General features: G+C 40.0%; 1 protein-coding gene across 4 annotated transcripts in view; it reads right to left on the bottom strand.

Moving 5' to 3' along the window:
* Nucleotides 1-12324, bottom strand: part of fancc (Fanconi anemia complementation group C) — a 37617-nt gene extending 25293 nt beyond the window's left edge. For 2 of the 4 annotated variants that reach the window (XM_022764810.1, XM_022764812.1), the window contains exons 1-5: nucleotides 12227-12324; nucleotides 9124-9187; nucleotides 7862-8104; nucleotides 3809-3896; nucleotides 3521-3615 (exon numbers count right to left, since the gene is read on the bottom strand). In XM_022764810.1, coding sequence (XP_022620531.1) covers nucleotides 3521-3615; nucleotides 3809-3896; nucleotides 7862-8104; nucleotides 9124-9187; nucleotides 12227-12273 — 537 coding nt within the window. In that variant the 5' untranslated portion in view covers nucleotides 12274-12324. Of the gene's footprint in view, nucleotides 1-3520; nucleotides 3616-3808; nucleotides 3897-7861; nucleotides 8105-9123; nucleotides 9254-9619; nucleotides 9649-12226 lie in introns of those variants that run through there. The other 2 variants (XM_022764814.1, XM_022764813.1) reach the window with 2 other exon arrangements.
* Nucleotides 12325-27219: the final 14895 nt, after the last annotated feature.

Raw genomic sequence — 27219 nt, 5'->3', positions numbered from 1 at the left:
TTTTTATTCAGTTTTTGCCGAGTATGAGCCTAATTTGGGAGTGATAGCAGTTTCCAATCCAGCTTTTATTTAATTATCTTTGGCGTAGCATTAGTATAGCTGGAGCTTTACTAAATGTAAAACTATGAGATTAACGGGATAGTTTGACAGTAATGTGGAGGAGGCAATAATTTTACCTTAGCATAAAGAACAACAGTTTATCCGTCCACCGAGTGTCTGTGCACACAGTGACAACAACACAGAAGTTACTACTCTTGGCTGTTCGTAGCCAAGAAGTAGTTACAGCACATACTGTAGTTTTTATATTTCTGTTTGTGTATGAATTAAACAAACAAAATGTGAAATAAGTCAATTTTACAACATATCCAACTATTTCTTTTAAAAGAGAGGAAGAAATTTAAAAGATAATTTGAGTAAGTCAGGGGAGGACACCCAAGAAGAAAGAGAAGATGAAGGGGGAGTGTTATTGTGACAAAGACACTTTCATCTCCGAATAAAAGCGCTGAAATATGGCACACAATGTGAGCAAAGATTTAAAAACATGTTTTAAAACTATAAAGCAGCCACAGCAGCTCCAGGCCCTACCTGTGGTTCACCCTGTTTGAGTCATTTAAGATACACATCAAAGATTAAAGTCTTAAAGTGTCCATCCTCTGGCCCTCTAATATTACACTCTCATGCTCTATTTATCCTTCATCTCCTCAAAGATCATGCCATGTTACTGCAGCACTGTGTGGTCCTCCTGCTAGTACAGGATGTCGAGAAACAGACCGATTGAGCTAATGACTATCTGACATGGCCTGCAGCTACGTGGCTGTACCCAGCATTCATCAAACCCAGAGAAAACGCTCAGATGTGGAAAGGAGAGGCAGGCAGGGAGGGGTGAAGTGCAGACATGAGGGAGAAAATGCAAAATATTGTGCGCTATCATAATTTAAGGAGAAAAAATACATGTGGCTACTAACAGTATATACAGTAGCAGTGAAACACATGTATTTGCACAAATGCTCACAAACATATGGGAGCACATGCACAAACTTTTCACAAACACAGTATTTATGTGCCACTTAGCACCAGACCCTCAGTGTATTATGGAGGCAGCAAGAAAACAATGTTGGGGAGCGAGATCAGACAGGGCTAACAGAAAACAGGCTGCATTCTGCATTCCAGGACAGGCGGTCCAACACAACACAGACACAGGGAGAGACACAGAGACAGACCATCTCTGGCCTAAAACCATACATCTGCCCTGCTCCCCCAGACGGGCTGAGCTGTGGTGAATAGGTTTTTTGTGCTTCCCGCCATTCCTGTCATTTGTGGGAAGTGGAAGCTTCTTTGGAGGAGAAGAGAAGGAGAATGAGGAGAGGCTGCAGAGTTGGTTTTGAGTTTATTGTACTTGTGCTCTTTGGACACTTTCAACTAGTGCCCTGCAGTATAAAATACATGCATGCAATTTTAGTATGAGTGGCCCCAGTGAACCCGACTTAAACGAGTGCATGAAAATTAACTACTTCTATACAATGTTGAAAATGCAGCATGAACATAGATTGATTGTAAATGTTTATTAAGGACTAGAGTGGGGCCGCAACTAACTATTAATTTAACCATAACTAAAGCTAAAAATCTAATGTCAATCTTCACGCCATCCGACCCTCCAAGCACACGAAATCAATATGCAAACAACATTGCATATGAAAACATATGCTGCTACAAAAACACACAGATAGAAGCAAGCATTACCATGCACACATGCACTCCGCTTCCCCTCTTATGGGTCAAAGACCATCTGGAACATTCAAGGTTTACTTTCAAGGCACTGTTTTAATTAGCAAGATGTTTTATTAGATGAGAAATTAATCAAAAGAATACAAACACACAGTTAATCTGGCAAAAATGTGAACGTCCCACATTGTTTATCATAAGCCATCTGTGTGAACCCTCTCAAAGTTGAAAATTGCAGGATCTTTACTTCCCTCTGTTCTCCTTCCCTCCTTTGTGTGTGTGCCTTGAAAACACACAGTGAGTAGGATCAACTAACCATAATTTAACGGCTGATCCTTCTCTGGTGACAAGAGGCAGTGAAACAGTCAATTTTAATTCCCTTTCAAAATATGTTTTACAGTTTTGGGCACAAAAGGCTTAGACTAACAGAGACCCAATCTCCCTCATTCATCATCTATGTCCCATTGGAGAGGAGACACAGAGGGCTGGCGAGAGAACTCCTATTAAAAGTAAATTAGACAGAAAATCTCTTCAGCAGCCCAAAGGCAGTCAAAGAGACATTCTTTTAAGAGTGTTTTCGTAAAGGGATGATCTGTAATTGGCAACTCATCTGTATGTCAAATCGGTCCAGAACTAATTAGGAAATAAACAGCAAATAGATCAGGTCTGAAAATTAAGAGAAAAGGCATATGATGAAACACTGGAAGAAGATAATTTACAACTAAATAATGTTATGAATGAATAGAACCACAGCCTTGATTACCAAATAAATATTTTAAATACATCTGGGTTTTTGTCTCCACCTTTTCCAGGCTTCCCTAATTTATGACTATGTCTTTAATCTCTGTAGCCCTACTTTTCTGTATCAGGTGACCCAGGCTCATGCTGCCGTCATTGTCAGAAATAAACATTTAACACATACAACACAACATAACACATATAACACAAACAAGCATATGTCTAACTCTGACAGAAATGTTGTCCATGATATTAACATATTAAGTTATCTCTTATTTCTTGTTATAAACCAAGTTTACTCAATGACAATAAACTCTTCCGGCACCTCCTAGTGCATCTAAAGCTGGGTCTCGAGTTTTAGTGCTTTCTTGGTGCCAGTAATAATCTGTCTCTAGCAACAAATATGGAAAAGAGTCATGTACCAAAAGTTGGCATTGAAGGGCTTTGTTAGATTCATAGTCTGGTTAACTTATTATTTGTTTAGATAGACAGCTGTTCTTTAACATTGAGGCATTTTGCATTTGGCTTATTATAAAACATATTCTTCAGCATGAGGTAAATACCAAAACTGAGATATCCTATTGGAACTGGTATCAAAAATATTCCTTAATTTCTTATAAATATTTTTCGAGCATTTTATACCCTTATTAGAGATATTACAGAAAGAGATGATGAGAAATTAGTGTAAAGAGAGATGGGAAATGACATGCAACAAAAGTCCCCAGACTGGATTTTAACCAGATATAGCAACCCCTTGGCCACCTGTGCATCCTTGCCCTATTTCTACTTTGTTTCCCCCTGAATTTCACTTTAAACTAAAATGGCTACAATAAAAAAAAAAATGCTGTACAGATAATGCACCAGTTACTGCACATGCAATAAAGAAGTGACTCAGAAAGGGGTTGAAGGTGGTATGTAAAAGCCGTCATGGATCACAACTGAGACCCTCATAAAAAATATTTTTAAAAAAGTATCATAACTAAACCTAGTCCCTAGTCGCACATTAATCATGTAACCTTTAGTTCTGTATTAATAGAATTGGAGAATGTCCAGTCCATACCCGTATCCACTGGTTGGCTTTTCTTTCCACTGCACTGCTTGGGTGCTCTGAGTACAGTCCCAACAGACACTGGAGCAACAGCCTTCTGCTTGTATCTGCCGGCAACACAGCACCACACAACACATTACACACCATGATCTCAGCCTCATTACCATCATTATCACCTCTGCTTGTCAGGAAGTTCTGAAAACCTGACATCAGATTAAAAGGCCACCATTACTCTGGACCTGATCCATCTACTGAACTCCACTACTGGTGGAGTTAAAACTGTCCAGGAGGTGCACTCACCATCAGCAGTGACATACGGGTTCCAGCACAGTCGGCCCAGGAACTGGCCAAGGTAGGGCAGCCTCTTCATGGTTTCTGTTGTGGAACTCTTAGGGGCAGAACAGAGATAGCAACAGATAAGAGGTAATGCATTTAATAATCTATTAAAAGTTTTTCATGTTGAATATTCTCATACCTTGCACTTATAACTTAAGTGGGTTATTTCTCTGAGTGGAAGGCACATACAGTGATGTTTTTTTATCATTTGGCACATAATCAGACTCATACATGACAGAAGTGGAGCTAAAAAAATAAAACTGAAGGTGCTGAGTTGAATAGCAGCCATGTCAACAGGTGTACAGTACATTACTCATGCATCACCTTTGTTTCCTGTGTTTTAGTCATGTCACAATTCTCACCATGGTGTCAAAAGTGAGAGATACAGAGAACAGAACACAGTGCAGAGCATGGTTCTGGTTGAGGGTGCCATAATGGTTTAAGTATGTGTGTGTCTGTGCTTGTTTATCCAGCTCAAAACAACAGACAATGTGATTTATTTCACCTCACAGCCAATTAAAACATCAATAAGGTTCCAAGTTACGACAGACAGTGCATTTAATAACTTTACTAACCTTTAATCCTGAGCACCTATACATTGAGTTTTTCAGTTTGATGATGATGATTTTCACTTGTAAAAATTTAGACTTAAGTTTGGACAGATTCCAATAATATGTCATGGTAGCGTGCTGAAATTAATGGAAAATCAAGACTTGGTTTACAGGATCTTGAGTGTGACAGAACACAAAAAACAGCCCATCAAGGATCTTGTCAATGTGAAAAAAATGAGAGCACATCACAATCATAACTCTGTAAAAACACAGCTGTAAAACATTGTTTTGTTTCACCTGACTGCTTTCCTGGTTTTAATAAATCAACACAGACCCAATTATGTTTTACAATATGATGACTACAGTTGGACATACAGAAAACAGATGAAAGAAGTGACGCATAACTTAAATTTACAAGCGTGTGTCTGCACACTTTTGCATGAATCATGTTTACGTGCATGTACAATATCACTTATCATTCAACCCATATTAACAGACTATATCATACATTTCACCTCTAACCTAATTGAACTGTGTAGAACAACTTTCATGCAGGAGGAGTCCACATACAGAAATGGGATATATGCCTGCTGAAATATCACCTTTAGGTTTTCTGTTTTGGCTTCAAAAAAATTCCTTCTCCTCATCCTCATGTCTTCACTTTGGGCTTATCATCCCATCAACGTCAATGAGACTTCAGTTTTATATACTTGTATCAATAAATGAAATTAATAATTTTAATTTAATTAATTAAATTAATGCCACCTTTAGAGGAGGTGAAAATTAGACACAGAGTCTACAAGATGCTACTGACTTTGTATTTTAAGAGAACAGTTTGCATCTTTAAAACAGATCTCCATAAATCTTTTGGAGCAGCTAACAGTGCATTGGTGCAGTTCATTTCATTGGAAACAATTAAAGAGCAAACAAGTCTTAAAGTACTGGAGCGTTGAAGAAAAGGAAGAAAGTTATATAGAAGTTATATATTCAGAAATAGCATCAGATAGACAATGAGTCTAACTTGAGTGATTCAAGTGGCTGAGATCATCATTAATGGAAAGCAGAACAGTAATGGGCAAAGTAGAGTTTCTCTAAATGCCATCACTATACACCCCCCACAACACCGCCAGTGCTGTCTGGAACACAGCCCTCACACTCAGCCCTCCTATCAATCCAACAACACATGGTAAACGTTTTGTCTGTGTGAGGATTCATGTGCATTTGTGTGTTAGTGATGCAACTAAAAAGGAATGTTCATTTACAATAGGAACTGTACAGCGCTCTGTGACTGCAGGAATGCCCGTAAGAATGAGCCCTTGCAACAGAAAGCAATTATCATCGATTACCAGGGCCAAATCACCATCAAAGCCTTGTCAACATTGTCCTTAATTATAAATGGACTTTGAGACCATGTATCTTGTTTTGATTAGGGACAGACATCTTAAACAGAGGGACTGATAATGTACTAGCAAGGGAGGCAAATGGGACAAGTTTATAGACAATGATGAAAAGAACAGTGAGGAAACACTTCTGCCCCTGACATCACTCAGCCACAATCAGAATAGCCCTAACAATAAATAGCAAAGTTGCTATGGTGAGAACATAAATATACACTTGGGTGCATTGCAGATTTCCCCATACTCTCCATTCATCTTACAGTTCCTTTGAGGAGTGGTGTAATAATGCATCTGTGCTGCAGCCGCAATGGTAATAAAGTAGGGGACTTCTATGGTGACTAGGTCTCACTAGTTGTCATTAAGGCACATGTACCCACTCTGCAACATTTAGACTATACATCAGTCAGTGGAGAAAAAAAAATTGACAACTGTTTTGATTATCTACTAGTAATTTATTATTTTTTGAGCAAAAAATACCAAATATTTGTTGGATTTTAGGTTCTAAAATTTGAGAATTAACTGATTTCCCTTGACTTGTCACTTTGAGTTCTAGGAAACTTTGATAGAATTTTTTAATGAAATAAAAATAATCATCAGTTGCAGCTCTACATGGTTCAACATTTTGGAAAATATGTTTTCTTTACTTTTTTATTGAGACGTAAATGAGGCGATCAATAACTGCTTTCAATATGAAGCTGTAGCCATGAGAAGTTTTGCTTGGCATAAAGACTGTAAACAGGGGCAAACAGCTACTTTGGCCCTGTCCAAAATGCACCTATCAGCACTTCTAAAGCTGACAAATTTTAAAGTTATATCTCATTTCAAAGACTTGAGAGTAAAATTGTTTCACATTTTGTTCAGGCCCAATTCACACAGACCTTCTGGAGGACGGAAAGGAATAAGTGTATTTCCCCCCAAAAAAAGGTCAAACAATTCCATTAAGAAAGGCACTACTGAGATAGAAAGCTTCCTCGACTTTTGTAAACAAGTGCAAATCTGGAAATGAATAATAACTAAGAGTATTATTCATCTCAGGGCATAAGCCACAGGAAAGTTGTTAAGTCAAAATACTGCCAAGAAGCAGGCTATCCTCAGCTTGGGTTTTATGAGTCCGCTGCCAGTAAAAAGAATTTCAACCCAATTAAGTTATACCATTCTTTTCTCTTTCTTTGTATCCCTTCCATCGTCTTAAACACGCTCTGTGCATGACGTATACCCTAACCCTGCTAACAGAGAAGGAGATAGACGGATAAAAATAATAGTCAGTCAATGCTTGATCTATAAAATATATAGCTAGTCGCCGAAGCAGAGATAAAGTAGAACGTAAGACTGATTCTAACCAGAGTGTTACAGTAAAACATATGGACTATAGAGTCTCAAATTAAAACCTGCGAGAGCACCATGACTGTAAGACTGAAAAGAGCATATTATGTGAGAGAGAAATGTGACAGAAAAATGGTTATAAAAAGTAGCGAGACAGAGTCCTGAGGAGCAAGAGCTGGAAAGAGGAGACATGGCTGTAGTAACACTGAAATCTCACAGTTCTGCAACACTCCTGCTCTCTGCTCCCTTCCCAAATTTGCTGGACCTGATATGGGGATACATTAGGTTAGCGCTGGAGGTCCCATTGCAGCTATTACCTGACTAACTCAACATTGCAGCACTGCCAGCCAGACATACGCAGCCTCTGCAGAGCACAGAGCAGCCTCTGTTAGCGGGACCCTACCAACGCTGGACTTACTGTTCATGCCCCTGGCTCTGGCTAAGAGTGAGCCTGTGCATGTTTGTGTGCGTGTACTAGACGGGCTGGTGGTTGAATTAACTTAGTGCTTCATTAATCAGACGGCTGTTTGGCTGGTTGGGCTAAGTGATTAGCTGATCTAATTTATTTCATTAGGTGAAGTGTTGAGCGTGTAAAACAGGCTGGATATAGAGCATTTAATTAGACTTAACAAGCATCTGGAAAATATAGTGTATAACCAAGACTATCTGAATCTTAAGGAATATAAATCTGTCACAATGCAAGGGAAGCTCCGCTTGCATTGTTACAAAATAATGGCTCTGCTTACCGTGTTGTTGATGTGTATAAGCAATTGTTGGAGGTAACTGCTTAGTCTACTCAAGTGCAGGCCAGTGTCTTTCTGAGTCTCCGGACTGTCAGCCTGGCCCCAGGCCACCGCTTTGTCCAGCCAGAACTGCATCTCCTGGACATTCAACAAGGGCTCTGTCGTTTGTTGGAGCTGGATCAGTGGTTGCAGCTGAGACATTGGGCTTCTTGTCCAGGTGAATGTACTTAGGAGCCAAGAGATACCCTAGGTGAGATACACAATGAGACAAATCCAAGGATTACGCAGACAAACACAAGCATCTTATCATCTGTTATTTATCATTTTTATTTTGTGGCTGCTAGAGCTGAGCAAAGGTAACATTTTATATTGCAATCTTCACATGGTTCAATGTACAATATCAGCATCCCTAAATGTTTTAAAGAAATTCAGAGTTTTTTAATAAAAGTGGGCCACCTATATGGATTAATGTTTCTAAGACTGGGTCTTGCTTGGTTTGTCATACACGCCCACGAGCAATATGCTAACAAAGAAATGCAGCAATGTGCTAACAAAAGCAGTGAAGGGGACTGCTATCTAGGACACATGGGTGTAAACCATGAAGAATTAAAAATACTCAAAAAACTTGGCTTTGCAAATGTTTTATGAGGAAGGAAACACATTGAACATGTTTGTTAGACCTCAAAGATACACACAATGTGTTTTGGTTAGAAATGGTAATTATTAACAGAAAATTTGTTAGTTCACAAGAAAACTCCACAGGGCAACTTTAACTTTAAGGAAAGAAAAGACCAGAGACACTATCTGTCCTGGTTAAGGGCACACCCCTCTCAACATCACTCCCATGCCCTTTTCTGCCTCCACCGGTCGATAGCTCACTCTCTCACTCATCCCTCTAGCTGAGTGCAAGGCTCTAAAAAGTGTAACATGTAGTAGTCCTACCACAAACCCTGAGGTCAGCTAGAGCTGCAGTGCACTCCTCGGTTCTTATGTTGCTCGACCTACCAGCAGCCTTTGATATGGTGAAAAGACGCAACCTGCTATCTGTACTTTCTGACAGACGCAAGCGCTTTCTTGGTTGTCACTGATATAACATGGATGAAGGAACGCCACCTTCAACTAAACCTCTCTAGGACTGAACGCTTAGTTATCCAGGCTGATCAGTCTCTACATCATGGTATCAATATCATCTCTTACCCCAACCAAGGTCACAAGAAACCTGGGTGTCATGATTGATGACTATATAACATAAGTATGCCACCCACCTCTTGGTCTGTTCCATGGTTGTCTCTTGCTTCGACTACTGCAATACCCTGCTGGCGGGCCTCCCTTCACACACAGTGAAACCCTTACAGTTGGTCCAGAATGTGGTATCTCATCTGGTCTTCAATCAGCCTAAAAGGGCACATGTCACTTATTGACCTACACTGGCTACCCATGGCCCAGATCAAATTCAAGTCACTAATGCTTGTCTTCAGAATGACTTCTGGGTCTATTACTACTACTCCAAGGAATGTTCCATTGCCATCCCTGCACACAAGGCAACTCCAATGGTGAAACAAGCTACCAAATCAGATCATAGCAGGGGCATCCCTCTCTATCTTCAAGAATCTCTTGAAAATTCATATTTTCCGAGAACACCCGCTCTCCTAACATCCCTATCACCTAACATGCCTAACTAGCACTCACTTGGCATTTCCAGTGCACTGCTATACCTGATTTCCTTGCACTAATTGAATAAATGTAGTACTTAATACTTACACCAAGGTCTCCTACTGCAGTGAAGCTTCAGTGTTTTCCCTCACTTGTAAGTGGCTTTCGATAAAGGCATCTGCCAAATGAGTAAATGTAAATGATATGATCCTGTCAATGTAATTTTACTTTAATACATGCATGTGTGGCCCACATCAACCACCACTTTCTATGAAAGCAGGGGCAGAAAATGCAATAATAAGTGGAAGTAATAGTAAGTGGAAATAAAATGAATTTAAAGGGTGCTAATCTAGTTCTGTTAAACTCTTATTACCACAATCTAACAATCAAACCTTTAAGCTCTAAGCAATCAAGCCTTCTAACACACACATTCATGAAGGCCTACTGAGAAATAAACAGCACATTCTTCATCTTTTATGATGATAGAGAGCAAATTGTGGGGGGGCAGATCACACAGTGTGTGTGTGAGGATGTACATCTGTATATAGCCTGAGAATAGTGTGTGTAGGTGTGTGTGTGTATTTGTTGTTTTTTGCCATAATGACATGTCTGTGTGGGACACCACAGGGTTGTGTTTTATGATCACCTCGTTACACACGATTTGTTTAATGTCTTGCCATCGTCTCTGCTGGAAATCCCCTATGGCTCGCTGATGTGAATATATAAATACTCATTTTCGCCGAGAAAAAAAGCCCAAACAAATTAGGAACAAACGCTTCTTGTTGACTAGCATTGGGGACTCAGTTTTCAGTGAGGCAGAAGTGGAAAAGAACCGTATGCTGAATACCTAAGTAGCAGACAGCAGTCTCTCCCACAATCCCTATCACACACAGACAGTTATAGGCACTTTACTTACATAAAGTTGTTATGCATGTCACACAGGCAGAAAAAATATGCACATGCACAAAAACACACTCTACAGCAGTTCGGGTGTTGGCTGAGAACATTTTGGAGGGGGAACGAGATGTGACTGGTCAAATATTATCTTTGAAGATTTGTTAAACTAAGCGTGTGGACTTTGGGTAAGGGTAAGTTTGCTGTTCCAATTATGAGATTGTTGACGTTATTTCAGTATAATCAAATCAGTTAAACATCATTTTCTACAAATTTACTTCTGTATGCTTCAGTATGTTATATATAAGAACACCTGGATTAAATGTAAGGGCTGTCTCAATCATCGTCATAAAAGGAACTGTTTTGTTCAGCTAATTTAAGTGAATGTAATTCTATATTTCTTCATTATTTTTTTTCAATGGAACAAATATCACATCCACTAACATGTCAATACATACCTTAGTAAATGAGCAGAGAAACATAACCAATACCGATGCCATGGCTTTCCCAGTCACCACATCTCAACTCAACACCTACTGGAGATTTTGGATCAGCTTGTTAGACATTGCTCTTGATCAGCATCATCAAAACACCAGGTGAAGGAATAAAGAATTGTGTTTCTTTCCAGAAACTTGGAGAGTCATTCTGTCAACTTTTAGAATAACTTAAAATTACCTCCTTCCTTACTGAGAAATCCTGAGATTATGAATATTGAAATAATTTTCATTTCAGAAGTTTCATCAAAAGATCATTGCAACAATACAAACAATACAAAAAACCCAAATATCTCCTTTATACCTGACTGACCAGAAAACTGAACTTTATTAATGGACACAATTTATTATTCAAGTATTTTTATATATCTTCACACATCTTGAGTGGAACTTTTTCAGGCACAAATACCAAACATTGTCTTATGTAATACTGAACTGAATATCTTTGGGTTTTGGACTTTTGATCAGATACAATAAGCAATCTGAAGACATCATATTTTACCATTTTTCACCCTTTTATAAAAGAAATCTACAAATTGCAAAACTAATTGGTAGATTAAATCAATAATGAAAATAATTGTTAGTTGCAACTTCAGTAATTACTATTTCAGCACTTTTTTCCAACATTTAATAGATGCATCTGTATTGGTTATGATTCTCCACTCGTTTATTCAGGTGTGTATTAATGCATGGTTGCATGTGAATATGAGAAAAGTATATAATTTTATTACCTTTATTGAGACAGCGTTTATGTTGATTGGTCATTGATCAATGATCATTGATCATTTTATCCATTCTTAATACAACATACTGCAACATACAGATAAATTTGTGGAAAGTGATGTTACACTGATTTGACCATACCGAAGTAACGTCAACAATCTCATAATTGCAACAGCAAACTTACCTAAATTGCTCCTTTTTACCTGATAGTTTCTACACACACACACACACACACACACACACACACACACACACACACACACACACACACACAAACACAAACACTCACCTACCTTAGTGAGTTAGTTGGTTGCAGCGACTACACCACACCACATGATGCCAGTATTTCCTCCACTTTACTGCAGTAACACACGGTGAAACACCGTGTCAGTTCAATTTAGGGATACAAAATAACTTCAGATATACAGCTGCTATATGTCCGACGATGTCAAACTACGTTTTCGGCTCCATAAACGCACCACATTGTCATCCCTTTCTTCTCTTTCTCATTTGCCAGAAGCTGCTGTTATTTCAGCTGTTAGCTTGTTAGCAAATTAATCACTCTACAGTCGTATAAATGCAGAAACTTCAAATGTGGACTTACATGTAAATAAGACGTACAGCCATCAAATTCAAGTCTTCACAGAACATAAGTCAGCTGTAGCCACTCATTCTTTATGTATTCAGAGAAAGAAGACGAGCTTGTCGTACGACGCGATACAAACAAACTGAACTTCCCTCTTCTATCGGAGTTCCGTGTATGGAAAAAGATCATTGGCTGAATCGCGATGACGTCCTCCTGGCAGTGCATGCTGGGAAATAGAGTCACATGGCTACAGAGGCATTGCGAGAAGAAAGTTCTTCTGAGAAGCCGCGAGAGAGGACGTGCTCAGATCCTTAAGTGAAAGTACCAGTACAACAAAGTAAAAGTATTTCTATTCAAATTCCTGCTAATGTACAAATACAGACGTATTATCAGCAAACTGCAGCCTACTTAATGTTTCAAAGTGATCTGCAGTAAAAGGACTCCTGTGAGTGATTATTATTATTATTATTATTAGGCTATAGGCCTATATGACTTTATTAGTTTGTTGATACTGATGCATCAATGTATAGACATCATTGTACTGTTCAATAGAAAATTAAAAATCAGAAAATAAACAAAGCAAATGCTGCTTGCTAATATTTTTTGTCTTAATGAAAATAATGCCCATGGAGTCCAAAGAAAGTTCATTTAGCAGTCCATTCAAAGCTGATCTAGTATTGCATCTGCATGACATGCTGTATCTCAGACACTCAGAGATCTGTTTAGTTGACCTATCTTAAACCATATCCTGAGCATAGGCTGCTGACATGATGTCCAAACAGTAAAGAAACTGTAATCGAATGATTTCGGCTGTATTATCACAATGTCATTTTGTCAAAGTTTTGAAATAACAGTTTGACTTATCTAGCTGGCCTTGGTTTTGAGATTAATCTGTCATCCACTCATTAGCGGTTCAAGGGTTAAAAGCAATGTGGGAATGCCTGGAACAATGCCCATGCTGTGTGTGTATAATGTGCAAATATGTCTACTTTTGAAAATGTACACCTACTCTGTGCATATGCTTATGTTCACATCTGTATAATCTGTATGAGTGTGTGTGCGTGCGTGTCATGCATTTCAGGGGTGAGGGTCCAGAGGGTGAAGCAGAGTGCATACCAGGAATTCAGGGGTCCCGGAGCGTGTCCCTCTGGAACCCAAAGCAAACTTTGAGGGGTTCCTGGCCCGCATGGCTCGAACTGACAAATCACCCAGAGGCTCCAGCCAGACCCAGAGCTGCCTAGCACACAGCACCAGGAAACGGTTGTTCAAACATACGTAATGCCATGCATGTGTGTGTGTGTGTGCGTGCATGAATATGTCCAAGAGACATGGGCATGAGAAAGAGATTATATGAAAGTGTGGATTTTTTGTACTCCACACACACACACACACACACACACTTTGATTCAGTGTCTCTTATGAGAACATATTTCTTGTGCATGTGTCTGCGTGTGGTCAAGTGTGGTGGTGGCTGTTAATACTGGCCTTGAACACCACTGAATATACATGCACATGCCATGGTATGTACTGTATGTGTGCACACCATGAATGTTACAATGAGGCAGTGCAGTCTGTTCGATGGGGAATGTGTTTAAAGTGGTCTAGCGGCTTCACATTATACATCAGAATTTCTGCGGTAGGAAAGCCCAGCCCGAAGGATATGTGTGTTTGAGTTGGTGTGTGTACAGGTGTGTGCACATACGATACGTGTGCGTGTGTATGTGTGTGTTTCCCCTCTCATAGTTTAGCACTTGTGGCCTCGTTCCCAAATAGAACATGGAAACTGTGCGTACAAAGGCCTGTGAGGTGCAGCATCTTTTTTCTTGTGTGTAAAATATATTCCACTACATCTGTTTGAAGCTGTGAGCAGTCATTATTAGTTTTCTCGGATTCATTAGTACAGTACAGTCCATTACACTTTTATCTTTATTCGCAGGCTACTTCTATTCAAAGTTATATGGAAAATAAATATCATTCACATCATTCCCTGCCATTATTAATCATATACTAAGTCAGTCAAGTTATGTATAAAATCAACATTTCTCAATTAAATTATTTAATTTTTCTTATTTCAAAGGTTTTTAAAACTTATATTTCTTAAAGTAAAAGTTTTTGTGTGTACAGTGCACTTGTCTTTTCTAATATAAGATTGTTTGTAAACCTTTTGACTCTTATCAATGGCTCCTCAAACAGCTGTGGATGAATATGAAAGAATTGTGGCTTTATGAAAACATTTACATTCCTTCCCTGAAACATACACATGCATACACATAAACACACACTTAACCTTAATTATATGCATTTCATCTGTATATGTTAAACTGTTCCTGACATTGGATTAAAGTACCTTCACATAACATATTTATGTTGGTGTCTCCATCAGTAAATCTCCAGTGAAGGCAGCAGTTAAAATCATAAGGCGCTGGTCCAGGTTCACCATCAGCTCCACCCTTGCTGCCAACATGTAGGTCAACCAGGGCTAGATCTCTCCAAATGCAGGGTGCTGTGTGTGTGTGCGTGCGTGCGTGTGTGTGTCTAAGTCTTGTAAAAACATCAGCATATGGGTTTGGAACAAGGTCCCTGGCAACATTTGAAAAAACGAGAGAGAAGGAAAGAAAAACCACGGCAAAAACTTGAGAGAGTGTGGTTTGGTGCCCAAAGTGGAAACCCACACACTGATGTTTTTGTGTGTGTGTGTGTGTGTGTGTGTGTTTGTCCTTGTGGCTGTGCATGTGTGTTGCTATGTCTATGCTTGCAATGCTTGCATGGGCACACATATGGATGCTGGGAGAAATGTAGTGTAAACCACGTGTGTTTTTACTGTACTGCTACTCTGTGATTATTACAGCGCCAAGAGACGGGTTGTCACGCAGTGGGGCAGCAACTCGTCCGTATGTCTGTGCGTGTGTGTCTCTGTGTTTGCATGCGTGTATGTATGCTTTCATGCTTGGACTAAAGGGCTGATCACAGCCAGAAATTTGCTATTGCCAACTGGCTAACTGTACCAGCATGCTGTTAATTCAATGTCCAGTCACTGTCTTTGATTTAAAAATAAACTGAATATGGACTTGGCAGTGACATGTGTGTTGAGTAAAACACAAAAAGCGAACCCACAGTTACACTGTAATGCTGATTTTGTCTTAAGTAGGTTTTTTGCTATCTCGAATATGCAGGTGCTCCATCTCACTTCTGGTATCAGACTCTTTTTGTCCAACTAGATTATTTAGGACAGCATAAAGAGTTTAAAACGTTACTCTCTGGCCAAACTGTAATGCTGGAAGTCATTACCAGTTTTTCATCTGAAAATCCCCCAATAAAAAAAAAACCCAACCATAAATAGATTTTGGGGAAGAAAGGCAAAGAGGGTGATAGCTAATTTCTGAAGTATGTTTTTTTTTTTTTGACCTTGTGGTTTGGCCAGAGAGAGATGGAGCCGGGTGGAGAGCTTGGGTATCAGTCTCTGGAGCTTATCCCGAGTTCACTGGGACCAGAAGCTGCACAGCTGCCGACAAATTTGTCATTTCTGATCCAGACCAAGCCTATTACCAGTTCGGGTCCAGAACTGGTTCTGCCAGTGACCTGACGCCTGTCTCATTGCACCACACACTGATGCTGCTCTGTTTGGTGGCCAGTCTGCTGTGTGTGTGTGTGTGTGTGTGTGTGTGGGTGTGGGTGTGTGTGTGGTGTCTCCTGCTGGGTACCACAAGAGGAAAGGAAAATTTGAGCTCTGCAATCAGCTGTTTGCATGCTGTTTTTTTTCTTGCATCCAATTGGTTGTTTTCCCAAAGCACATTAATTGGTGCACAAAACCAACTTTTTATGCTGCAGTGTTTTTTTTTTTACACACTCATTAATATGAGCATGTTCATACACACACACTTTTCAAGATTTTTGGTCTCAGACTTTGTTTTGTTGTCAACCAAGTCGATAGAAATTTGTCTCACTGCAGCTCAGATCAAATCAGGAGCACAAGACAATGAGCTAACAGCATCATAATGACATTATAATTAAAAATAAGCTATCACATCACCCAAAAACAACACAGGATTTTAGTGCACTACAATAAAAAGTATCTATAATGGAACTGATAACAGACTTACCAAGTTAGTGTTAAAGTGCCTGCCATTCAAGTTGTTGAAATTCAAGTTGGGAAGCTTGAAAGCTGCTTGAACGTGTGATTGTGCCAAAGAACTTTAGAAAAGATGGTTGAGTATTTGAAGCATAAATAATTTAGATTTTTCTGGACTTTTTTCTAGAACTTCCCAGGTGTAAATTTGTATCTGATAAATTCAGCCTGATGAAATTTAGCGTACACCATCATTCATTCATTCTGTCCATTCTCACACTAATGTGAAAAGTGAAATGGAGCCACATTTATCTAAAAAGGAGCTTGCTTGTCCTGACAGTTCCCCTTTACTAATGAAACAGCAGACACACTCCTGCTTGTGCGAAGGACGAAGGCCTGTTCTGCTGCTTCCAACTCTCAAGTCTGTGATCCCTCTTTTAGTTTTTCCACCATTGGTGTTGTCATTGACATATCTTTTTGTTTCTTATGCCAGACAATTGTGCAATTTTGATTGAGCATCATAAAAAACGTTCTCATAATCAAGATGATATTCTCTGGCCGTTCTTGGGCTGCTGCACCGAGACCTTCAATCAAATCACTACTTCATAATTGTATAGTCATCCGACAAAAAAACACATGTAATTGACAACATCTGTATTGTGTGACTGGGAGGCTATTAGCCATCTTGGGGAAAAGTTTATCACAACAATGGTGCATGAATTTTCACACAGGCTCCTCAAATGCTGCCTTATAAAGCAGATTTTGTGGTTGAATGTGTATGTTGCTGCCCAGATATGGCGTATTTAATCATTATGGTGTTTTCTTTGCTCAAACAAATGGGGCTTAGATGATGAGTTGTACCTCTCTCACTTCTGTCTTTCTTGACTCTCTATTTCAAGAGCATTGTTACTCTTTTCTCATATTTCTCATGAAAGTTATTCTTCCCTATTCTTCGTGAAAGGGATCAAACACTTCTCCATCACTCAGAGCCAGTATCACATCTTTAGAACATTTGTGCTTTTGTGTGTCTGGGTCTACATGTCAATTTCTGGTCCTTCCACGGATGCAAATGGCTGTCCCTCAGCACTGAGGACAGTTGAAGTAACGGAGGGTGGAAGGAAGGAGACATTCAAATCAAAGCAGAGGAATGTGCCGTTAAAAATCTTCAGATCCGTTTGGGCTTAAGTCTGAATGTCTGGATGTTAGGAGAGAAAGAAAGAGGGGCACAGAGATGGAGAGGAGAGAGAAAGAAAAACGAGAAAGGAAGAGCTGTCAGAGGTGTCTCCAGACAGGGGCCAGATCTCCCTCATAAATGGATTTGTATCTCACACAAAGTTTAAAGGAACTGTTTTTTCAGGTCTTCCTGTGTCTGTAGCTGTGTGTGTGTGGTGGTGTTTTTTTTTTGTGCTCATCTAGGTCGATGGTTACATTGGACAGCAGGTAATGTCAGTTAAGGCTTGAAACTGAACAGTTTTTCATGATAGCAATGTCAGGAAACATCTAAACTCTGTGCATCCTGTAGAGCTCTTATTCACTGTATTTTCTTTTTCAAATGGCATTTCCATCAATTTATTTGAATTTCTTTATAATCAGCATCAAGTTGAGAAGTGAGCAGGGTTACATAAAGTGGCCAGGATTGTGGAAGTAAAAATCCAGCGTTGTTTTCCCTCATAGACAATGTCATCTAACTGTCTCTTTGAGGATTTCCCACAGTTTGATGAGTGTTAAACACTCTTAATTAAAATCATAATCAGTGAGAAAATGTCCAGTTTATGGGAAAAATATCAAATGTACAGTACAAACACTGGCAATGACCAACAAGTTTCCCTCTTGTGTCCCATAATTTGAGGTTATATTCAAAATAAAAACATTTGGCTACAATTTCCAGATGGAAAAAAAAACAGTGGGTCTACCCATTTCTCCACATTCTTGAGTTAAGCAGCGTGTATTGTGACTTAAGATAAGAGGGACATTTTGGATCATGCAACAACAAAATGACACAAAATCGATAAAAAAGTTTTTAAAAAACACCCAACACAGAGGAGACTTAAGAGGAAATCAAGATTTACCCGGAGTCTACTGCCTTATAATGTCTGCTGTGAACAGTCACAGAAGAACAGATCTAACCTTACATAACCCCCCCCCCCCCTTTTTTTTTTTTTTTTTTTTTTACATCTTTCTGGTCAGGTAAAATACATGGGGCCACTTTACAACAGTACAAACATATATTTATTATATCCTACTTTCTATTTTATGCAGAAACATGTGTAGTCACAAGGACACACTCTTTATGGCAATTCCAGGCATTTTAAAAGCATGCTCCTTTATTGCTCAGAGAGGAAGCTGGGGATTGGCTGAGAAAGAGAAAGAGGTTCTGTGACCAATGTGAAACAGCACTGCATGCATAAGTCTGTACACACCAGCATGCACACATACACACAAACACACACATACTGTATGCACTGAGAAAGTGCACATTCACAGTTATGAATACTTGTATTCATAGTTATCTTATATACTAATTGATCTATGCTGTGCTTTCCAACTGCTGGTGTGTTTGTATGTGTATTTGTGTGTGTGCCCAGCAGGTTAATCCGGCACTCCCTCTGATTACAGATGGTTACATATAACACGGCTACAGCCTGGTAATCAACCAGTAAGAAGAGAACCAGCTGAAACTCTACATTTGCAATCCGTCGGCAAAACAAAATCAAAAGTGAAATTCCAGCAGCAGTCATGTCTAACCTCTAATGGTCCCCTTCACTGGCAAATCCAATAAAACAGCTCAACTGACACACAACAGTTTGCCTTTTAAGAACAAAAGTAGTATTCTAAATAACGCAACGCTAAGGCACAAACTCTTAGTGACATTTGAACGCAGCTTAAAGAACATGTCAGCCCTCTGTGACTAAGTTAATAATCAGTTTCAAGTGTGATACCAACGCAGGTGTTTTAAGAATTTTGACTGATAACCAGAGTTTGGAAAAATACTCGAGTAATCATAGGTAGAAAAATAGAAAAAGAATAGATTTTTAATTGCAGTGAACAGAAAAAAATGTTTGGTCTCTTCCTCTTTGTTATATGAATCACTTAGACTACTAGTCTAATGAACATAAGAGCAAAAAAAAAAGGGGGGTTATACTGAGTTAAAGTCACTTCTGGTTGGATTGGGCCCCCGAAGACTCCACTTGACCTGAATTTGGCAGTGAGTCGGCCCCCAACACAATGTGGTCCCTGTCACTGTCATTCATCGTCCAAGTTCAACAATCTGATACCAGAGCTGTGTCCGTTTTTTACCGTGACATACTGAATCACACACACGTATAGGCTAGGAGCATTCATGCAATCAGATTTACTGCACAGCAACACACACACACACACACACACACCTGCTTTCTATTTGTCCAGTAGATTGCAGGGAAATTGAGTGGGAGTGTTAAACACACACACATCCATCTATCTGCCCCTCTGTCCACGATAATTACACACTTCCTGCTCTAAAATCCTTCTCCGACAGCTTCCACTCCAATCATGTCTCTGGTCAAGTTTGAGTGTGACTGTGTGACTGTGTGAGTGTGTGTGTATGCGTGTGAGAGGGTTGGTTTTCAGGCCTACAAGTTTGCATTGGTTCATCAGTGACAAAACAGATACACCACGTACTTTGAGTAAATATATGACACGCATAGAGATATGAAAGAAAATAACTCATAGCCCTCCTTCTTATTTAACTGTTCTCTCTACCTCAACAGCTCTCAGTTACTGTCCCATCATTGACAGTGACTGCAGTGTTTTTTTTTTAGTCTTTTTGTCTGAGTGAGCTCCGGAGATGAAAGCTCCCATTAACCAAGTTGATAGAGCCATGAAGTATTGAATCTTGAATCCTCATTAAGAGCCAAAAAAAGAACTCCAGTCGGACAGAGGAGGTCAGAGTGAGTGAGTATCAGTGACATCTATTTTATCAGTCTCTCTGTGTCAGTGCATTCACATCAGGCATGACCATGTGTGTGTGTGTGTGTGTGTGTGTGTGTGTGTGTGTATGTACGTGCTCATATCTGTATGTATATTTTCTGTGCATGTGTCTCTGTGTTGATTCAGTCTGAGCCTCCCTCTGGGGTCCTTGGAGCTCTCCTCCAGCCCTGTTCCTCATTAGGCATCTGTCATGGTGCCAGAATCAATAAGCACAGATGGAAGAAAAAAAAAAATGTCTCTCCTCTCCTCTCCTCTTTGTGAATGGCCAGGTCATTAGTAAATTCCAAAGTGTTTACCATCATCACCAAGGAAAGACCCTCCTAAACTTTACTGTACTTTTAGTAATTTGTACCACCATTATTTCCTTTATGACCTACAGTTAAAACCACCGCCCCCCCCAGTACAAAGTGTTAGAGACATGTGAAATCATATGCTCCAGTTTTGTTTGGCTTTGCAGAATCGTGTATTCGCTCAACACATCCCAGACACAGATGAAAATATTTAGTTGTGGGTTTTTTTTTTTTGTCTCTCTCTTTCCCTCTTCTGCCCCCCTTTGCATCTTAAGATGACGCATCTGTTTCCATACATTGTTGCATGTTTTCTGGCAAAAACAAACCGCATAGTTTAAACAAAGAGGTGGGTGGTTGGTGTGTGTGTGTGTGTGTGTGTGTGTGTGTGTGTGTGTGCCACCAGGACTACATTAAACAAAAGGAAGAAAGGATAACAGCATCCAACCTCAGTTTGTCATCTTGAGTGTAAACGGCCGTACATCATGCTAACATCTTACATGTGCTCGGCCCAATCACTGCAGTCACACACGGCCGTGTCAACACAGCGGTAATGAAAACAAAAGAATGGAAAGAGGGAGCTGAGAGGGAGATGGATTGAGACAAAGGCAAATGGAAAGTAAAAGATAAAGACAAAAAGTGAGAAGCAGAATATAAGCGACGGTAACGGTAACGGTGGAAAGAGAGAAGCCGAGGGCAGGATAAATGCCTCCAGTCTGAGCGGAAGAGGAGAGATTATGACATGGCTTGGCACCGCTCCGTAGCACTCGTTTGTAATGCAAAGAAAGAGTGGGTGGGTTTTCCACCTCCACAGAATAAATGATGCGAGGGGAAATGGGAGTAAACAACATCAGTCATTATAATTACTCTCATACGGCTACTCCCATTCACCATCAACCATCCTCCATACCCCCCCGTCCCCCGTCCCCCCCTCCTCCCTGCATTTTCCATCTGTCTTTACTCCCAATCTTTTTTATGCCCCTTCTCCATGACTTAATTACACCTTTTACTTCACTCTCTCATTCACTTTCTCTTTCTATCCATCCTTGGCAATGTCCGCTTCCTCTTTTCTAACTAGATCAAAATCAGCCCACTTGTTTTGGGTCTTAGATCTCAAGCTTGAGTAGGGTGGTCTGAATCTGCGCCGCACAGAAGAAATATGAGGCTGTGAAAGTTGGAGAAAAATACTTCAAAAGACCACACATCAGCATTTCGTTTAGAGTGTTGTCTAAAATGCAGCGACAACAGCCAACATTAATAATAATCTTGGCAAATCTCTTGAGCTTTTTACTGCCGACTACGCGAGAGATACAATCTTTGGCTCTGTAGGTGGATCTCTCTTGCAGCAGAAGCCTTTGAATGCTGCTGAATGCACGGTGAATCATGTCAGCTGTTTCTAGGAATTGGATGTGGTTCCCTCACCGTCTTGGACCTCTACACTGCTCTGTCTCCCTCGCTCCTCTTCTCTCCCTCTTTCACATGTAGGATTCCTGGAGAGCTGTAGTAGTGTGTAAGAAATCATGTTCAACAAAAGTTTTTGTACAGAACAGTCATTCAAGTCATGTATGAATGAAAGAATGCTTGGCTATGAAAAAATAGCTCTGATCCAAAATGTTATATATCCATTTTGAAATGCAAGCATGAGTAGAAAATTGGCGTTCAATGTGAGAACAAGACTGAGTCTACAGCCATGCTGGCTGCTATATGAGGTTGAGCTTAATGCTAAGGATGGTAATATGCTGATGTCTAACACGTATAATGTTTACCATGCTCACCAACTTAGTTTTGTGTGTTAGAATACCTACATTTTTTAATCAGCTTTAAAACACAAATCCCAGCTGAGGCTGATGGGTTGTTTGATCATAAAGGTCAAATTGACATTTAAAGAAAAGTGGATCACCAAAGTCCTGCTGGGGGGATATGGATGTGTGTACCAAATTTCATGACAATCTATCAACCCACATCTGTCAAGACATGTCACTCAAAACCACATTCGTGGTTGGCACTAGAAGAAAAACCAGAGGATGGCTAAAGTCAGTTGAATACATCCTCTGGGAACCATGACTGTCTTTACCTCTGTTAACCTGCAAGTGGCACTACAGGAAAGGTCATGGGATCACCAAAATCATTGGGATTCAACCTCTGGAAACTATGAATGCCTGTACAAAATTTCATGGATATCCCTATAACAGTTGTTGAGATATTTCGTTCTGGACTGAATGTGAAAGGCAACTTCCAGTTACACATTTGACAACTTTCTCTAAATACCTCCTCCCCAGTGATCATTTCTTTCACAATAATGCTCAACTATCCCCTGATCATTAGACATCTGATTTCCAAACACCAAATTCCAACTTTAATCACTGTCAGACATACAGGCTAAGAGAGATTAAGAGAAAGCAAGAGGGAAAGAGAAGACAGATGCTGGAGTCCCTCTTGCAACCCTGACAGACTCTGCACAGATATACACTTAGAGCCTCCTGATTACCGTGCATCACTGCTCTCTCCAGTATGTCAACTGCTGAGCATATTTCTCACGTCATTCTCTATTTTCTTGTTATTTACAACTGCAGCTTGCAGAACTGCTCTGTAACGCTAAGCTTATGTAAGTTTGGCCACTGGAGACTTGGACCTCACATTCTTCTGGATCCGTCTTGTAGGAAGAACGAACTCCCTCTGTGGGAGATAGAACAGCCAGCCAAGTCAAACGGGTCCCTGGGTGGGACTGAACACCAGCACCAAAACCCACCCAAAACCACCCACCTTGAGACTGCTGACAGAATAGAACAGAAAGAATAGAAGAGAAATGTGCTGTGTTATGGCAGGAGAGCCTCTCTAGACATGTGCCACATATCATCACAGTTTTTGTGCTTCAAGGGATTCTGTGAGGAAAGGAATAGTTTGACATTTTGGGGAGTAAGCTTATTCACTCGCCATGAGGCAGATGAAAAAAATCAATGTTTGTCATCTTCAGTGTAAACTGCTGCACATAAATATAAGACTAAAGCCTGCAACTGACTAGTTTAGCGTAGTATGAAGACTGGAAACGGGGAAACAACTAACCTGCCTCTGAAGAAAGTTAAATACAATCTACATATTTTTATCTTGTTTGTTTTGTCCATACACAGAGAAAAATATGAAAATGGCAAGATGCGGTTTAATTTCCCAAACCCATAGTTTTATGTTGAGTTGAGTAAAATCCTCAAAGGTTGATTTTTGTGGATCATTGGACAGATGCTAGCTATTTCCCTCTGCTTCCAGTCTTTACGCTAAACTAAGCTAACTTTCTCCTTGTTTTAGCTTCATTTTAGCATACAGATATGAGAGTTGTATGATCTCTGCAAGAAACCTAACAAGTGCATTTCTCAAAATGTTGAAATATTTTGTAGCTTTCATAATGAAACAGACACAGGTGTTTATTGCTTTGGCACATCTTGTTTCTCTGATGTTTACACACCTACATTATGCCTCAGGGACGCAGTGAGAACTGTATTTATGAGTGAACTTAATGAAGGCATATCAACATGTTGTGCAGTAAGTAACATGAAAACAGCTAACATGAAACAAAGGCATTTTAGGAGTAAAACAAATACCTCGTTGAAAAAAAGGTTCGTGAGTCCTTTAGAGTCCTTAGACTGTCTGCTTTAGCTTCAGTCGTCGATAATCAATACTTTAATGTAAACACCGGAGCCCCGTGAGCGGTGTACGCTCGTGTGCAGTCCGTGAGAAAAAAGAGACCTCTCACCTGTTACTTCCGCCATAAGTGACGGCGCATTCTCGCGATATGAGCCGTTTCATGTCTCACTACATTTTAACAATAACAAATGAATTTACTATACATCAAATCAACTCATATTGAACTTTTAACCTTACTTGAAATAGATTACTTATTTATTTATTAACTTATTTATCTTATTTATTTATTACAAGAAATTATGAAATGCATTATGAATTAAATACACATCATGAACATAGAGCATTCATGTTACAGCACTTTCATATTTCTTTGAAGCTCACACAATAATGATAGTGAAGTAAGTGATATTGTATTAAAACAGCAAAGTTCAGGTTTAAATTCAAAAAATGTCAGTCATACGTCTTTTGAGGCAAAAATACACTACTGGCACCATTTTTAAAAGTCCAGAGGAGCAAGTACTACAAAAGTAATAACTTGTTGTATTAATGTTTAGTCCTCATATGTAAAGTCATCGAAGGTATGATTAGAGTAATATTTGGCCACAATATGACACAGTTCTTATTAGTTCTGCATTAATTTGCTGTCATGCAAATCTGACATTTTGAAACATGCAGAAGCTTTAATGTCAATCAGGCAAACTGTGGTTTTTCATGCGCATGTTGTAGGCGCAAACACGATCGAGTCCAAAGTTGAATGGTTTTCAAGGTCTGTCTGTGAGGCCTCAAGGGTAAAACCCCACATTCATCTGGATCTGAAATCGTATCAACACACCCTGTGATGCTTCCTGCAGATTTATTCTTAAACTCTGTTTTCGTTTTTTCTTTTTTTAAATAAGAATGTGTAAATCTGGCCCTGGATTTGGCAAGAGTGTGTGTGTGTGTGTGTGTGTGTGTGTATGTCCCATGCAGTCATGTCAACAGAGCAATCACTCTTGTAGAGGAGAGTATACACTTAGAGGGTTTAGCTCTGCAGGCAGGTGATGATGGACAAGCCTTTCAGGGCTCGATTGAGGGATGGAAAGAGGCAGAAGGAGGGAGATGGATGGAAAAGAAGGACTGGAACAGAGGAATCATTAACTTCCTTTGTACAATTCCCTTCACACATGTAGGTTATGGATAAGTAAGTAAGCAAAAGAAGAAAATAAATAACTAAGTAAAAGAAGTAGTGTTGTGTAGTGCATATCCGCTCCATTGTCAGCCAGTCTGGGCAGAAAGCCATGGCTGAACAATCCATTAGTCCAGGAGAGAAGGAACTTCTTAATTGCCTCCTCTCTCTTCCTCTTTTGTCCTCCGCCTGTCTTTCTCTCCCTCCAACCCCTTTTCTGTTGGCTGAGAGGACAGGTACAGGAAACAGTCATTCATTAACAACCCAGAGCTCGTTAACTTCATTGAAGCACTCTTCACAATATGTGCAGTTCCACCTCTGAAGGCACCCCTGAGTGTATGTGCATGGGTGCGTATATGTATTTGTTAGGAAGCTAGAGGTGAGGGGGGGGTTAAAGGGTAAGGCAGGGCCAGAGGAGGGGTGTGTGTTGGTTTTGTGACCCGGGGTCCTCGAGCAGATGAGGGGAGAGCTGGTGAAAGAGACCTTAACAACATTAGAACTCCCTGAACCATGTCACCCACAAACAACCATGGGGTGGTCACAGATATTTCACCTTTCAGAAAGTTTTCACAAACTGTTATCCATTAATGCACTGGAACAAAACTTTTTAAAGGATATTCAAGCACACAGAGATTGTCAGATAAAAATACAATGACACACTCTTCGAATTCCACAACCTAAATTTGGTTTTAACTGCCACATTATGATCCGCATGGGCAACACCTGCGGCAGTCTCACCTGTGGCTCTGTGTTTTCATCGAGCAGCAGACTAAAAATGTCAAGCTCAGTTAGAAAACTTCAAAACATGACACACAACACCTTGCCACCCAACTTTCCAAACACACCATGTCATTTGTAAGAAGCCAGCAATCTTCTTTGCACTGGTTGGACAGCATGCAGCGGAGTAGTGTGCCTTTATTGGCCTTAAAAGATAATGACATGCCTACTCCCTGGGTCTAACCGATGATCCAAGGTCAGTGAGTTCCTCAGCCTCCTTGAGGTTCAGGTTGAGATTTTGGCTTGGGACAACGGATCCTCTTATTTGTATGTAGAAACAACAGAAAGGCTGCATCTGGATATTTGCAAAACATAAGTGTTCATCTACATTGCAGAAATATGTGGCAATACATTAAGTGCTTCAGTTGCAGGTTTCCTGCACGGTGAGTCTAAAAGTTTCTCTGACAAGAATGAGAATAAATAGCTGCCACCCATACAGTTGACAAGGCACTCTCCCTCCCTCTCTCTCTCTCTCTCTCTCTCTCACCATCAGTGCAGCAAGCTCAAGGCCACATGCCCTTTTTCATTACACCGAACAGGCCAGCTGTATTGTAACTACAACCAATTTCCTTGCAGTCTATAAAGCTGTCAATCAAAATCATACGGAACAGGGAGAGGAGGCGGGGGGTGCAGGGGCGGAGCTGGGTGGGCTGTTGGGGAGGGCTGCAGGGCTCCAGACCAGATGTCAGGGTTTTATACTGCAGGACACGATGGAGGGAGGGGCAGGGAGGTGGGACAAGAGAGGGAGGGAGAGGAGGTCGTGTTTACCTGTAGCAATGCTTAATAGGGAACACCAGAAATGTTTTGACTTGCATTGAGGTGATGTTTGTAGTACCTGGCTGTCACTAAAACAGTGCAAAACCCATTTCTGTCATTAACAACTATTCATTAAAGAGAGTGTGTATGAAGTATGTGGAATTTTAAATCAGAAATTAAAGGAATAGTTTAATATTTTGGGTAATATGCTTATGAGGCCTAGATGAGCGATGTTAGACGATAGCTAGTTAGTTTAGCTTAGCGCAAAGACTCGAAAAAGGGGGAAACTACTAGCCTGACTCTGACCGACAGTATCAAAATCCACCAACCAGCACCTCTAAAGCTCAGAAATTAT

This window comes from Seriola dumerili, unplaced genomic scaffold (genome assembly GCF_002260705.1).
Source record: "Seriola dumerili isolate Sdu_G_001 unplaced genomic scaffold, Sdu_1.0 BDQW01000581.1, whole genome shotgun sequence".
Taxonomy (NCBI): domain Eukaryota; kingdom Metazoa; phylum Chordata; class Actinopteri; order Carangiformes; family Carangidae; genus Seriola; species Seriola dumerili.
The sequence above is the reverse complement of the archived record's forward strand: the minus strand, read 5'-3'. Positions and strand labels throughout refer to the sequence as shown.